Source organism: Microcaecilia unicolor, chromosome 8 (assembly GCF_901765095.1).
Source record: "Microcaecilia unicolor chromosome 8, aMicUni1.1, whole genome shotgun sequence".
NCBI classification, from domain to species: domain Eukaryota; kingdom Metazoa; phylum Chordata; class Amphibia; order Gymnophiona; family Siphonopidae; genus Microcaecilia; species Microcaecilia unicolor.
The window spans coordinates 184,810,436-184,827,152 of record NC_044038.1 but is presented as its reverse complement, the minus strand read 5'-3'; the positions used below and the strand labels follow the sequence as shown (position 1 = coordinate 184,827,152).

General features: G+C 41.3%; 1 protein-coding gene across 1 annotated transcript in view; it reads right to left on the bottom strand.

The window, feature by feature from the left end:
- The window catches only part of PRELID1 (PRELI domain containing 1), a 41,865-nt gene extending 25,335 nt beyond the window's left edge, over positions 1-16,530 (bottom strand). Inside the window, exon 1 of the mRNA XM_030211674.1 lies at positions 16,193-16,530. Within this exon, the coding sequence (XP_030067534.1) occupies positions 16,193-16,284 (92 nt within the window). The 5' untranslated portion in view covers positions 16,285-16,530. The remainder of the gene's footprint in view (positions 1-16,192) is intronic.
- Between the last annotated feature and the right edge of the window lie 187 nt (positions 16,531-16,717).

Sequence of the window (16,717 nt, the reverse complement as noted above, 5' to 3'; positions counted from 1 at the left end):
GATACTGCCACAACTTGAAATCTCTTCCATAAGAATCAGTCACCCAAAATTGCAGGAATACCTTAACGCAGTTATACTTTACAGACCACCAGGCAACTGGTGAGACAGGCAAACACACTTCATGGACTTCATCTCAAATACCTGTCTCTCTTCCTCCAACCTCATCATATTAGGAGATATGAACCTACACCTGGAAGATCTCAACACAACAAACACCCAAGACTGTAAAGAGTTCTTACAATTATGGGATCACAAGGACCAAATACGCAACCAACACACAAAAAAGGACACCCATTAGACCTCATAGTACACAAATTCGACCACAACGCAAACTTTACACTAACAAACACCAACTGGTCACCTATACTATGGTCAGACCATTACAAAGCACATATCACCTCCAATGGAGAATGAAAGACTTACCTGATAAACACGGAAAACATACACCACAAGAGGAAAAATAGACCCGGTTAAATTCTGGCAACAGATCTACTTCGACGGATGGACAATAAAGACAGACACAATCCAATTCCTCTCAGAATGGGATAATAGATGCAAATTAATACTAGACAATATTGCCCCAATCCAAACCAGAACCTCGCACAGAAGAAACTCAATACCATGGTTCAATGAAGAACTGAAAAACTCAAAACACAAGTCAGGAAACTAGAACGTGCGTGGAACAAAAAGAAAGATGATCCCACTCTTAACGCTTGGACACAACTCAGAAGGAAATATAAATATTCCATAAGACAAACCAAAAGACAATACTACAAAACTGAAATTGGACCAAACTACAAAGACACGCACAAACTCTTCCAACTCGTGAACAAACTATTGGATACCACTCTAGTTACCAACAACAGTAAAGACACACCAGGAGTTGACGACTTGGCGAAGTATTTCAAGGAGAAAATCATACAATTACGACTCAAAATACCTACCAGCCCTATCGAATACACCACACTCCTAGACTGCCTAGACCCAGACTCTGGAGTTTACCCAGCAGACAGAATCTGGACTGAATTCACTATACTACCGGAAGATCTTATCTCACAAACACTTAAAAAATTTGCTACATCTCACTGCAAATTAGATATTTGCCCAAACAACCTCATGAAGTTGGCCCCACAACAATTCATAAAGGACCTAACAAACCACGTGAACTTCATGTTACAAAATGGACTCTTCCCAAGGGGGAAAGGTAACATTTAACTTACCCCCATACCCAAGGATGCAAAGAAAAATGCCAATGAATTAATGAACTACAGACCAGTAGCTTCCATTCCCTTAATCACTAAAATAACAGAAGGTATGGTGACCAAACAACTCACTGAATATCTAAACAAATTCTCAATATTACACGACTCCCAGTCAGGATTTCGCTCTAAACACAGTACTGAAACCGTACTAGTTACGCTCACGACCAAATTCAAACAATTGATAGCAAATGGTGCAGGTTCGAGTTTCTTCAACAAGAAGTATGTACACAATGGTTTCCACCCTGTTTTTTTAGTTTACTTGAACACAGTTTTATAACATAACTAGGAAAAAATGCCCGTTTGAGCGGAATGAAACGGGCGCTAGCAAGGGGCCCCCTCCCTCCGTCCCTCGAAGCTACTTGCCTTGTTCGCTATGGGCCGTTTCGGCCCTTGAGTGTCAATAGCTCCGCCCTCGACGTCATGACGTTTTGACGCGTCATGACGTTTTGACGCGAGGGTGGTGCAGACACTCCAGGGCACACCGGATATCTCGGGCGCCTCAACTTCCGTGGAGGCTTCAGAACATTGGGGTTGCCTTTTATATATAGAGATGTTTAAAGAAAACTTCTTTAGCCAGTTAGACTTGGCCAATTATGATTGGTGAACCCTGTTGCAAGGCAGAATTGTTTGTTTCATTGCCCAATTGTATGCTTCTGGTACCTCCTGGCTCCTGAGTGTCTGTTGCTAGGCTTACTTTGATGCCTACAGTTCACTAAGAGGTCAAACTGTAGCAAAGGTGAAGAAACACCAGCAACAGACACTCAGACGCCTTGCAACAGGGTCTACCAATCATAATTGGCCAAGTCGGTCATCCTAACTGACTGCAGTTTTCTTTAAACCTGTTATGAAACCTGGCCTCATCCTTCTGAGGCAGCCTGGGCAAAGAAATCATATTAATTTGGTGTTTAACTTTTCAGTCCTGCAAGTGGAGGAATGCCATCTGGGTTTAATTGCTCAGAAGTCTAGCTTTTGCTAGACTAGAGGTTAGAAAGGTCAGAGAGAAATGAAACTTTCTTTGTCCTGTTTTGAGTGATGGATGGTTAAGGCTAGTTCATATTTACCACATCTGGATACCATTATAAGCAAGGCATACTGGACAGTTTCGCAGGCAGATTAAAGGATTAGGCTAATGCTGTCTAGAAGGAGATAGTGTAGGTTTAAATAATTCTAGATGAGTTAGAATTTGTCTTATAAGGAATTCTGATTTCTGCTTATTTTAGAATATGTTTTATTCTGTGTAATTAATAAGTTCTATTTCTATGTAGAATATCTTTTCAATTCAGTGTTACATCAGTGGCTGACTTTTCAAGTGAGATTGTCTGCAGTTTAAGAGGTCATCATCTGGTTTGAATTATCCACAGTCCTAGCTAGTTCTGTGTAGGAAGCTAGGTGAAAGAGGTCAGGAAAAGTCTTCTCCTTGATTAATTATAGCTAAATGTAGGCCTGGTATTCTGAAAGTAATAACAAATCATGTATGTGTGCCATTAAGCAAGATTGGCCCCTTGACCCCTTAATGAATGCCAGAACCCAGTTAGTATGAAGTTGATTGGGAATCTGATTATGAGAAATAATAATAAAATGCAAGAGATAGGTGCCACATTGTCTAGTTTGAGAGGCCCCAGGTCATAGGTCAGTTTAGGAAATATCTTAAACCTATGTAACTGATATTTTGGAGTAAATGTATAGAGATAATTAGTTCAAGACAGGGTAGTCAATCTATTCTTTACCATCTGGTGAGAAAGGGGGGCTAGAGAGGTGTAGGACCCTATATAACTGAGAGCAGAGGCAGCTTACGTTAGAGGACAGACAGGAGACGCAGGATCCAGAGAGCTGAGAAAGAGAAGAAGAGACCTAGTGCTGATGTCCTACTTTGTTTGCTGGCAAATAAAGAAGACTTCTCTCATTCTGGTGTGTGGTGTTTGACTCCTGAAGTACCACAGATTCTGCTAACAATAGTGGTAATTCCTGCAACACTTCCACATCCTAAAAAACATTCCTGTTTTTTAGTTTTCTTGAATACAGTTTTATAACATAATGTGTTCTTTATTTAAAAAAAAAAATGGTGCTTTTTGAAAGAAGAATCACTTTTACTACACTTATATCAAGGGTGAGGTGAAGAAATCACAGGCTGCTGCCCGCAAACATTTGAGGGCATTTTTGAAATCCTTATATGAAGAGACTCCAAAATGAAAACTACATATTCTGATAGAAGGAAATCTGCTCTTTCTAATGGTGCTAAAAGAAAGAATATTGAAGCTGTCCCACTGGAGATCAAGGGCATCAAAGATAGCCCAAAATGGGCAAAAATGCTTTTTATACCAACTTTGAATGCTTATAATTTTTCAACCACTTGACGGAAAGTGCTGCAAATTGGAATGCCTCATTACAGCCGTGCATTTAGTACACCTACCAAAAATCAACCTGAATGGCCAACTAGTTTAGAAACTACAGCAGCCTCAACATCGCTGTAAATTGATTTTTGCCGTTTTTTTTGGCAAAGTTTGAGCCTAAACCATTCAAAAAGTAAGAGTGAGGCAGCCTGAACAGAGAAATCATATTTGTTAATTCTGTTTAAGTTTGGTTCAGTCCTGGAAAGTGGTAGAATGCCAGCTGGTTTTAATTACTCAAATGTCTAGCTTTTGCTAGACTAGAGGTTAGAAAGGTCAGAGAGAAATGAAACTTTCTTTGTCCCTTTTTGAGTGATGGATTGTTCATAGGTATTATTTACCACATCTGGATGCCATTCTAGCAAGGCATACTGGACAATCTCGAGGGGATCAGCAAACAAGCTGTTTTAAAAGATTAGACTGAACGCTGTTTAGAAGGAGATAGAGTAGATTTAAATAATTCTAGATGATTTACATTTTGTCTTATAAGGAATTCTGATTTCTGCTTATTTTAAAATATGTTTTATTCTGTTTAATTAATAAGTTCTATTTCTATGTTGAATATCTTTTCAATTCAGTGTCTGACTTTCAAGTGAGATTTGTCTGCAGTTTAAGAGGTCATCATCTGGTTTGAATTATCCACAGTCCTAGCTAGTTCTGTGTATGAAGCCAGAAGGTGAAAGAGGTCAGGAAAAGTCAAGTCTTCTCCTTGATTGATTATAGCTAAGTGTAGGACTGGTCTTCTGAAAGTAATAACAAACCATGTCTGTGTGCTATTAAGCAAGACTGGCCCCTTAGCCCCTCAATGAACCCAGCTCAAGTTATGAAGTTAACCGGGAATCTGATTATGTGAATAATAATAAAATGCAGGAGATAGGTGCCACATTGTCTAGTTTGAGAGGCCCCAGGTCACAGGTCAGTTTAGGAAATATCTCAAACCTATGTAACTGATATTTTTGAGTAAATGTGTAGAGATAATTAGTTCAAGACAGGGTAATCAATCTATTCTTTACCATCTGGTGAGAAAGGGGGGCTAGAAGGGTTTAGGACCCTATATAAAGGAGAGCAGAAGCAGCTTACATTAGAGAAGGAGCTGAGACGAGAGAGACAACAGACAGGAGAAGACAGGAGGCAGGATCCAGAGAGCTCAGAAGAAGAGACACAGAAGGACAGGACACAGAGAGAGCTAGAGCTGATGTCCTACTTTGTTTGCTGGCAAATAAAGAAGATTTCTCTCTCATTCTGGTGTGTGGTGTTTGACTCCTGAAGTACCACAGATTCTGCTAACAATAGTGGTAATTCCTGCAACAAGAGGACTAGAAACATGGGGTTTTGCCAGTTCATTAAGCCCTAAAAGTAGTGCATGTTCTCCAAATATCCCCCTTGTACTACTAAAACTTCCTGTTTTACAGCTTCTGGAAGTTGGCCCAAAATGTCACTTTTGCTCAGGCGACATTTTGCAACCCTTTACTTGAGGTCCCCTAGAACCTCCAATTTTTAGTCTTTTGAACTAAAATTTTGCACAGCTTAGTTTTTTTATCATAAAGAAACTATGTACCAAATTTCATCAAAATCTGAGATGGTGAGGTGGGGACGACCTTTAAAATTGGTCCACTTGACACGGAATGACTCATACTACTGTTACAATTCGACATGTCGACCACATTCGACATGGTTGACCATGGAATTTTATTACACATCCTCGAATACTTCAGAATCGGAGGTAAAGTCCTCAATTGGTTTAAGGGGTTCCTAACCACACGCTCATACCAAGTGACTTCAAATTTGACCACTTCAGCTACATGGACGCCTGTATGCTGAGTTCCATAGGGATCCCCCCTCTCTCACCGACCATTTTCAACCTAATGATGATACCCTTGGCCAAACTATTATCGAATCAGAACTTAAATCCATTCATATACGCTGACGACGTAATGATCTTCATCCCATTCAAACAAGATCTAAGAGAAATCTCCAACGAAATCAAGCAAAGCCTACATATCATGAATTCCTGGGCAGATGCATTTCAGCTGAAACTTAATGCAGAAAAAACCCAATGCCTAGTACTCACCTCATAATACAATAAGAACAAATGTACCACCATCAACACACCTAAACTAAATCTACCAGTCTCGGACACCCTAAAAATTCTTGGAGTCACTATTGATCGACACCTGACACTTGAGAACCATGCGAAAAACATAACTAAAAAGATGTTTCACTCAATGTGGAAACTAAAAAGAATCAAACCATACTTTCCAAGGACTGTCTTCCGCAATCTGGTACAATCACTAGTACTCAGTCATCTGGACTATTGTAATTCACTTTACGCTGGTTGCAAAGAGCAAATACTTAAAAAAACTCCAGACTGCCCAGAACACGGCAGCCAGACTAATATTCGGCAAATCAAAATACGAAAGCGTGAAACCTCTACGTGAAAAACTACATTGGCTCCCACTTAAAGAACGGATCACATTCAAGCTTTGCACCCTAGTCCATAAAATCATCCATGGTGACGCCCCAGCTTACGTCGGACCTAATAGAATTACCACCCAGGAACGCAAAAAAATCTTCTCGCACATTCCTCAATCTTCATCCTCTTAAGTGCAAAGGCCTGAAATACAAACTAATGCACTCATCTACCTTCTCCTACATGAGTACGCAGTTCTGGAATGCGTTTCCACGTCACCTGAAAACGGTCTATGAATTGACCAACTTCCGTAAAGCATTGAAAACTTATCTCTTTGACAAGATATTTCACAATGATCAACACATGTAACTGTACAACCCTTAATACATCCAGCATTATCTTATAATGCCTTTTGCTTTTACACTATCATGTATTTCATCTTCTTGTAACCCAAAACACTCTGTAAAACCAAATGTATACTCTCTTCTATTTCAGTATCCATGACGAATTGTAAGCCACATTGAGCCTGCAAAGAGGTGGGATAATGTGGAATACAAATGTAATAAATAATTATTATATAAATCCAGAGTGTTAAAATTAGGTGCTACTTTTTTGTTAATATTTCCTTGCAAATGTTATGTTACTTATGAATTGGTTAATTATATATTCTTTACTCTTTCGAAGTTGTTAGAATTCATAGTATTGAAGGAAAGTGTTAAATCTCCCGATGACTTGCCTCCCTAATTAGAGCGCTGTTACGTTGGCTATGGATATCTGCTTTGTCCCTCCCGTTATAATAACTTAAGTTTATTATAGGTTTTTTTCCTTTTTTCTTATATATTGCCTAGTAACTTGATTCAATTTATTGAGGACAAATTAAAAAATGTTTTTCTTTTCTTCTATAAAACAAACAAAAAAGTGGGCACAAAACCAGGAGTCCCAGAGACTGGATCACAGTAAAGCTAAAACCAAATTTTATTAATTAGTATATTTGACTCGTATATTTGACTCGACACAACCGTTGTGTTTCGGCCAAAGGGCCTGCATCAGGAGTCAGCCTCCACTTTCTGTAAAAATTTCAACTCTGCTTTGAGTTTGCTGCACAGCTTGGCTCCACCTTCAACACCTCCAGCTCGAGAGCAGGAGAGGGCTTCTGCTCTCTTTATCAGCTCCTTGGCTACAGCAATTCTGTCACAAAGCATAGACTGCACAGACATACTGATGACATAATTTCTTCAAACTTGTTTCTGAGATCGCCAGAACTCATGCATGAGTTCTGGCGATCTCAGAAACAAGTTTGAAGAAATTATGTCATCCAGTCTCTGGGACTCCTGGTTTTGTGCCCACTTTTTTGTTTGTTTTACAAAGTATCCGTGGGTCTTCTTTGAGTTCTCCATGCTTTGTGGATTCTCTATTTCTTTTCTTCTATACCAGTATTGGTTATAATTAATAGTTTTCTTGTATTTTATTTTCTGATATTGCCCATATTTATGTCATTGGATGTAAATGTAAAATCTATAAATAAAGGAAAAAAAAACAGAAAGAAGCCATAAATTATTTTCCTTATGCCAAAGGGGCCAAATCAAATGGCTTGTTATCAATCTTTATTAAAGGATTATGCCAAATTGGCATATCAGAGAACTTTCAATTTATTTGAGAGGTAAAATCTGAATCTTTTAATATCAATGGTAGCGGAAATAGCTAGTAAAGGAGTGACCTTTTTGAAAGAAATCTCAGAGAGATGTATCTTTCAAAAAGATATAGGGGATGAGAGGATTTCAAATTTAATTTATCAACCATACACAGAAATCACTGAGGCTTCATTTAAAATGAATGATTTGGTGATATTGTGTGAAGTTTAGAAAACTGACTCCTTTTTCTTTTGGAAGGTGTAAAATTTTTAAATCAATGTGGGGAGGTTTTTTCTTCCATAAAAAAAACAAAACAAACTAATATCTATTTATAGATATGATTTGGCAGTCAAAGAGGTAACATTTATTTTTGGTGTGAGGGTCATTTTAACAAATTCTAGTCTGCCCCATCAACTAAGGAATAGAGGGGAACAATGCATGAGAAAAAGGAAACCGATATGGTTCTCCAAGCAAGTGGCTGAGAAAATAAAGGTTAAAGAGTTGGCGTTCCAGAAATACACAAAAACTCAAGAAAAGGAACACTGGGAGGAATACTGGATGAAAATGAAAGAAGCCAAGAGAGAGACATCTGGCGAAAGCGGAAGAACAAATGGCTAGAAATGTAAGACGGCGTGACAAAACTTTCTTCAGGTATATTAGTGATAGGAGAATGACTAAAAAGGGAATTGTGAGACTAAAAGATACTGCGAACCGCTATGTGGATAATAATGAAGAAAAAGCAAATTTGCTAAATAGATACTTTTGTTCTGTTTTCACAGAAGAAAATCCTGGAGAAGGACCGCGATGGACTGGAAAAAGTACAAATGAGCATGAAGTGGATAGAGCACCGTTCACGGAAGAAAGTGTGTATGAACAACTTGAAAAGCTAAAGGTGGACAAAGCCATGGGACCGGACGGGATTCACCCCAGGATATTGAGGGAGCTCAGAGAGGTTCTGGCGGGTCCTCTTAAAGATTTGTTTAATATATCCTTGCAGATGGGAGAGGTTCCGAGGGATTGGAGAACGGTGGATGTGATCCCTCTTCACAAAAGTGGTGATAGGGAAGAAGCTGGAAACTACAGGCCGGTAAGCCTCACTTCGGTTATTGGAAAAGTAATAGAAACGATGCTGAAGGAAAGGATAGTGAATTTCCTGGAAGCCAATAAGTTGCAAGATCCAAGACAACATGGTTTTACCAAAGGGAAATTGTGCCAAACGAATCTCATTGAATTCTTTGTGGGTGACAGGAGACTTGAATCAGGGACGAGCTATAGACGTAATCTACTTAGATTTCAGCAAAGCTTTTGACACGGTTCCCCACAGGAGGCTCTTAAATAAACTAGACGGGCTGAAGATAGGACCCGAAGTGGTGAACTGGATTAGGAACTGGTTGACGGACAGACGCCAGAGGGTGGTGGAGAAATGGAATTCGCTCGGAGGGAAAGGTGAGTAGTGGAGTGCCTCAGGGATCGGTGCTGGGGTCGATTCTGTTCAATATATTTGTGAGTGACATTGCCGAAGGGTTAGAAGGTAAAGTTTGCCTATTTGCGGATGATACAAAGATCTGTAACAGAGTGGACACCTAGTGGAGTGCCTCAGGGATAGGTGCTGGGGCCGATTCTGTTCAATATATTTGAGAGTGACATTGCCGAAGGGTTAGAAGGTAAAGTTTGCCTATTTGCGGATGATACAAAGATCTGTAACAGAGTGGACACCCAGGAGGGAGTGGAAAACATGAAAAAGGATCTGCAGAAGCTAGAAGAATGTGGTCTAAGGTTTGGCAATTAAAATTCAATGCGAAGAAATGCAAAGTGATGCACTTAGGGAATAGAAATCCACGGGAGACGTATGTATTAGGCGGTGAGAGTCTGATAGGTATGGACGGGGAGAGGGATCTTGGGGTGATAATATCTGAGGATTTGAAGGCGAAACAGTGTGACAAGGCGGTGGCTGTAGCTAGAAGGTTGTTAGGCTGTATAGAGAGAGGTGTGACCAGCAGAAGAAAGGGGGTGTTGATGCACCTGTATAAGTCGTTGGTGAGGCCCCACCTGGAGTATTGTGTTCAGTTTTGGAGGCCGTATCTTGCTAAGGATGTAAAAAGAATTGAAGCGGTGCAAAGAAAAGCTATAAGAATGGTATGGAATTTGCGTTACAAGACGTATGAGGAGAGACTTGTGGACCTAAACATGTAGACGCTGGAGGAAAGGAGAAACAGGGGTGATATGATACAGACGTTTAAATATTTGAAAGGTATTAATCCGCAAACGAACCTTTTCTGGAGATGCGAAGGCGGTAGAACGAGAGGACATGAAATGAGATTGAAGGGGGGGCAGACAAGAAAAATGTCAGGAACTATTTTTTCACGGAGAGAGTGGTGGATACTTGGAATGCCCTCCCGTGGGAGGTGGTGGAAATGAAAACGGTAACGGAATTAAAACATGCATGGGATAAACATAAAGGAATCCTGTTCAAAAGGAATGGATCCTCAGGAGCTTAGCCGAGATTGGGTGGCAGAGCCGGTGGTGGGAGGCGGGGATAGTGCTGGGCAGACTTATACGGTCTGTGCCAGAGCCAGTGGTGGGAGGCGGGGATAGTGCTGAGCAGACTTATACGGTCTGTGCCCTGAAGAGGACAGGTACAAATCAAAGTAGGGTATACACAAAAAGTAGCACATATGAGTTTATCTTGTTGGGCAGACTGGATTGACCGTGGAGGTCTTTTTCTGCCGTCATCTACTATGATACTATGTAATGGGAAGTTATATCTTTCATAAAGGATAGAAGAGTAGTAATATTTTTATTTGGTAGCTTCAATAGATTTATTTTAAAAATACCCATTAATGAAATCTGTTTGGATTTTAAATGGGAAGAAGGTTTAATTTTGAAAGTCAACTAAATTATTAAGAGGGGGACATTCTGTTTTATCCCAATTCACTTTGTAGCCTAATATGTGGGAAAAATCTTTAATTAAGTTTAATATATGAGGAATTGAATTGGGGATGATATAGAGAAGTAGATCATCTGCATATCAGGACAATTTAACTACAAAGTTATTAGTTTTGTAACCTTCAATTAGTGGCTTTTGTTTAAGAGCAATGGCTAAAGGTTCTATCGCTAAATTAAATAAAAGGTGGAACAAGGGACATCCCTGTCTTGTACCCCTGGATACAGAGAAGGCAGATGAGAGCATATGATTGACAAAGATTCTGGCTTGGGGGTTCAAATACAGACTTTTAACCATATTAATAAAAAGGAGTGTCAAAACCAAACCAGAATAAAACCTTAAATAAATAAGACCATTCTACTTGATCAAATGCCTTCTCTGCATCCAGGGATAAAGCGACCAAGGCTGTGAATAATTAGGCACTAAGGAAAGTATATTATAAAAAAGTCTTGAGTTATTGAAAGTGGATCTATTGGCATAAATCCATTCTGATCCCGATGGATTAATGATGAGAGAATGGAGGACAACCTTAAAGCTAGCAGTTGTATATATTTTACTGTCAAGATCTATAAAAGTAAGATAGGTCTATAAATTGCTATACAAGGAGGATCTTTTCCTGGTTTAGGGAGAACAACAATTTTGGCCCCTACAAAAGAGCCAGAAACGTTTTGATCAGTAATCTATATAAATAATTCCCAACTCCAACATTCTGAAGCTCACTCTGTGCCATTGAAGCCCTGTAGTGTTCGTAACCTCACTCAGCACCACTCATACCACCCACAGCCCCGCCCCTTGCACGTCCCTCGCTATGGATCCTACTACAGCCACCCACAGCACCCCTCTCACTCCTGCTCCAGCCGACCCGCATCTTCTAAAAACCTCCATCTTCTGATTTGAACATCAACTGCCTGCAACGGAGACCTCCATCTTCTGATCATACAGCCGCCCTCAGCCCCGGCCCCCGCACATGTCACTCCTGCTCCAGTACAGCCGCCCTCAGCCCTGCCCCTCGCACAATACGTCACTCACTACGGATCCTACTAGTCACTCACAGCACCCCTCTCACTCCCGCCAACCCGCATCTTCTAAAAACCTCCATCTTCTGATTAGTTCCCACCGCTAAAGATGCTCCCCCGCCTGATAGCATGCTGCAACCGGCCCCAAAGTTCCCCGGTACGCCACCGCCACTTACCACGCCTCCATCCTTAAGCTCCACCCACGAGACGCTCACATCCCATCATGGCGTCTGCGAGTTAACCACTCACAGGCACGAGATCGAAAAATTCAAGCGACCTAGGGCGGGGTAAGGGAGCAGAATCAAACACACAACTCCACTCCTCATTTGAGTGTCCGATTTCTTTCTTTGCCAGGGCTCATGTGGTCTGATCTATGAAATGCTAAACAGTTTTGAGCTGTCAAGGAACCAGTTTGCACTGCCAGATAAATACCAAAAAGAATTTTCTCATACAGTGTGTTTAAAGCTTGCTGTAATGCAAGTTATAGTGTTAGTCTGTGTTATGACAGACTGTGGTCATCTATTTTGGCAGGTTGGAAATACTGCACAAAAATCCTCTCTCTGCTATCTAATGGATGCAATTAGACGTGCAAATTCTCTGCTCAAGTGGTAAAATAATTGCATTGGATTTCGGATTTAGCTCAGACCTTTCCAGTTGTAGCTGAAGGCGAGTTACCTTAGAGACAGTCAATCACAGTGGCAAATCATGGAGTCGTAGTGGCCAAGGAGGTAGCACAAAAAACAATGAGACGCCATGATAACTCGGAGCCCCTCATTTTTTTCTCACATACACACTCCATCTCTCACCCATACACACTCCGAGGAAAGGGTGGCATGGAACACGCTGGGGAGGAGAGGGAGGGGGGCATGGAACTTGGAGGGAAGGGGGGGGCCAACAACTCGGACGGGAAGAGAGAGGAGAGAGAGAGAGGGAGAGGGCGGGAGGGGGGCCTGGACCTCGAAGGGGAGGAGATGGAGGGAGGGAGGGAAGGAGGGGGTCATAGAACTCGGAACCCCACACACACACACACAGTCTCTCTCTCTCTCTCACACACACAATCTCTCTCACACAATCATGCACTCACTCATACACTCTCTCTCTCAGACACAAACACACACTCTGTGTCTGTCACTCACTCACACACACACTCTCTCTCTCTCTCTCAAACATACACACTCCGAGGAAAACGGGCCTTTTTTTTACTAGTCTATATATATAAAAGGAACTTTGAAGCCTCAAGCCGGAAACTTGAGGCGCCCGAGATATCCGGTTTGGCCTGCAGGCTCCAGTCACTGTAGCTCCGCCCTCGCGTCAAAACGCGATGATGTTGAGGGCGGGGCGGCCCTCGTGTCAAAACGCGATGACGTTGAGGGCGGGGTGGCCCTCGCAACACGTCACTGAGGGACGAAGGGACGAAGAGGAGAGGTGTGCAACTCGGAACGGAGGCACGGAGGGGGTGTATGCAACTCGGGAGGGAGGACAGGGGGGTGGGGATTACCCTGCTAGCGCCCGTTTCATTTTTGCCAGAAACGGGCATTTCTTACTAGTATTATAATAAAAGGAATGCAAAAGGGGACACAGTCCAAAGAAAAGACTTTGTAAGATTCAGCCGAGAGACCATTGGGTCCTGGCGCTTTATTTAATGGGCATGTTTTAATGGTTTCTGCTAGCATAATGGGGGAGTTAAGAGACTTAATTTGAGATTCTGTTAAAGTTGAATGGGAGAATTGTGAGAAAAAGGCATCAAAGTCTTTATCAGAGGCAGAAGACAGAGGAATATAGTGACTGATAGAAGTTTTGGAAAAGATTGGCAATATCATCATCTTTAGCGACTATATCTTTTGAAGCATCATTCAGTGAAGTTACTCTACTTTTGGTGCAATTACCTTTAAAATAAGAGGCCAGGAGACAACCTGCTTTATTTTATGCTGCATAATAACTAACGTGCACGAATAGAAGCATTAAGTTGTCCAGCTTGTTTTGCACAAATCGAATTATATTCTTTTTGAAGCTCACATAATTTGAGAAAGGTGGCATAATTACTTTTAAGAACATATTGAGCTTCCAGAGCTTTAATTTCTAAGTCTGTTAATTTGTTTTTTTTGCCATCTTATATAGAAGCTGATAATAGAGCCACAAATTGTTGCCTTGAATGCGTCTCACCAAATAGAGGCACTGTGTATGAAGCCCCGTTTCTCTTGTACTAGGAATAAGAACATTGGAGAAATTTTATCTAAGAAAAAATTGAGAAAAGAAGAGAGGTTGGTAGAACAGGAGAGGCTAAAAAAGGGGGTCATGCACAGTGTGGAGCGTGTGTTTATTGTAAACATGCTATATGCACTGATCATGTGTGGATTCAGGCAATTGGTAAAGATTTTCAGTTGAAGGGTAGATCTGACTGTAATTCTAGGAATGTAGTGTATGGGATATGTTGTCCATGTAAATTGTGGTACATTGGGGAGACCACGCGGAAGATTAAGATGCGTATTGCTCAGCATTTAAGCAATATTCGTCTTCAGAAAATGGACACCCCATTAGTCTCCCATTGGTCGCGATTACGGCACACTGTTAGTGATTTGAAGTTTGTAGTGTTGTTTTGTTGGAGAGGGGAAGGGAGGAACTGTGAAAGTGAATTGATTAAGAGAGAACAGAGGCTGATCTTTAATTGGCAAACGGTGGAACCTTTTGGTTTAAATAAAGAGGTGGATTGGCCATTATTGATGACACTATAAACAGTGAGGTGAAGGTGTTTAGGATCATTCTGTTTGTGAGAGTCGATGCAGGCAGTACGGAGAACTGTCTTGGTGTACTAGACAATGATGTGAAGCTGTTACAGGTATTGAAATGTATATTTGGTTTAAGGATATTGTTAAATAATTGTATGTGATGATGTGTGGGATAATTGTTAATGTTTGTTAGTAGGTCTCCTGAAGAAGGATATTGAAACATGGCCAGTGTTGAGACCGGATGGAGGTTACGCTCTTGAAGAGAGATTGATATAAGAAGTGGAGTGGAGCAGTTAAGTTTCCATGCGTGTTGCTGGTTAAGCTTTTCACCTTTTGGACTGGTCAACAATTTTATTATCTGGAATGGATAAGTTTTTCATCTTTTGGACTGGTCAATACTTTTTTCATCTGGAGTATATTGAATGATTTACAAAGATACGATTAATCATATGATTGTACTGATCGTGGGATTAATATAAAGAAGATTTATTGAAGATTCATTGAAGGAATGTAAAGGTGGACTGATTACAACACGGACAAGTGATTTTTTCATGGACTTGACTGTTCAGAGTTTGAATATTTAATTGTATTTTGTGGTATGTGAGAAATGTGTGTGAATGTGAGTGTTTTATGTAAATGAAGATTATTTTGTAAAAAAAATTTTTGTAATAAATTTTGAAGTAGTCGTTTGAGATTATAGTCACCAAATAGAGGGGGAAGTATCTTCAGTTTTATTATGAAAGCAATAGTATTGTCTTGTACTTTAAATTTAATCTTGGAAACCATCTTAGTTTATGAGAATAGGATTGAAACGCCACTGTGATCTTTGTTTGTTAGAGGAAGACATCGGATAATCCCTTTACTTCTTTAGCAACTAGGCTGAAAATTTCCACATATTATCAACAATAACTCCAAGATGTTTTCTTGTGTAGCGACTCCTGACTCAGCATTTTGTACATAAACATGGTATTATTGTTCCCTATCTGTATTTACCATTTTGATGTCCAGTTGACAAGATCTTTGCACTCCCCCCCCCCCCCATTGCTATTTTATGTCATTTGCCCACCTGATTGCCTCACTTGTTCAATATATTCATAAATCAAATAGAAAGAAAGCGCAGCACAATCGGAACGAATCTCTTGTGGAATTCCATTACTGACTTACTCAATTAGTGGTCTTTTGATGACTCTGCAATCCACAGTAAGGCCTTACTTCCTATCCCACAACTTTTTCATTTCCTGAAGTCTTTCTTACAGAGCTTTGCAAAATAGCTTCTATACATTTAGACTACAGAAACCTGCTCCACCTTTATCCATGTGTAAATAAAAAGCTCCCTTGGCAAGGAAAAACAAGGGAAGGCTTTCCTTTGACAAGGAACCATAGGGCAAGGATTCTCAACCCAGTTCTTCACACACATCCAGCCAGTCTGATTTCCAATACATCCACAAAGAATATGCATACTGTATATCATATCCTCTCTCTCAAACTTCACTAGATCTCTTCATATTTTGCAAGTCTTCCGCAACAACTACTGGTATTCAGAAAAAGACGATAACTAAATATTACTTATGGAAAAGACAGATCAGAACTGGACCGAGGGACAAGTGCCTGCAGCACATTATGAAGTCTTTTCTCTGAGCAAAGGAGAATTATTCATTTACCTAAACTCTTTGTTGGTAGCAATTTTTTAAATGTGTACATAAAGGGAAAGTATTCTTGTGCACATCAGTAGTAACATATTTTGACTTATACAATGACATGCGGTACTAGGAAGCAAACTGGCAGCCCGTTTCCCGCCCGCTCCTACAGCCGGTACCTGTACGGGTTGGGGTAGCGCTGCCAGAAGGCGGCAAACACTTGGTCCCACGGAGTCTTGAGCACACTGACCCCCAGGAAATATTTCACCATAACTGCCAGGCGCGGCCGCGGCCTTCATGAGGCCACGTAAGAGCAGCCGCGGGGGCCCGGGCAGCGCTGCGAGAGGACACGGCCCCCGTCTCCAGGGCCCCGGAAAGGCGGGGGCGGCTCAGGGGTGCTTCGGTGTCACTCAGCCACGGACAGAAGCTCCGCCACTTCCGGAAACAGAAACGCAACTCACGCGAGGTAGAACAGAAAGAAGAAGCGAGACAGTCAGAGGCTAAAAGGGAAGTTTGGTCACTACCGGGGGGGGGGGGGGGGGGGGAATCAGCTGATCACGTGCCAGGTTGGGACGCAGCCCAAGGAGGAGGTTAGGAGAGAGGGAGGGAAGGCGGGAATCAGCTGATCACGTGCCGGGGTGGGACCAGGCCCAAAGAAGAGGTTAGGAGGGAGGAAGCGGGAATCAGCTGATCACGTGCCGGTG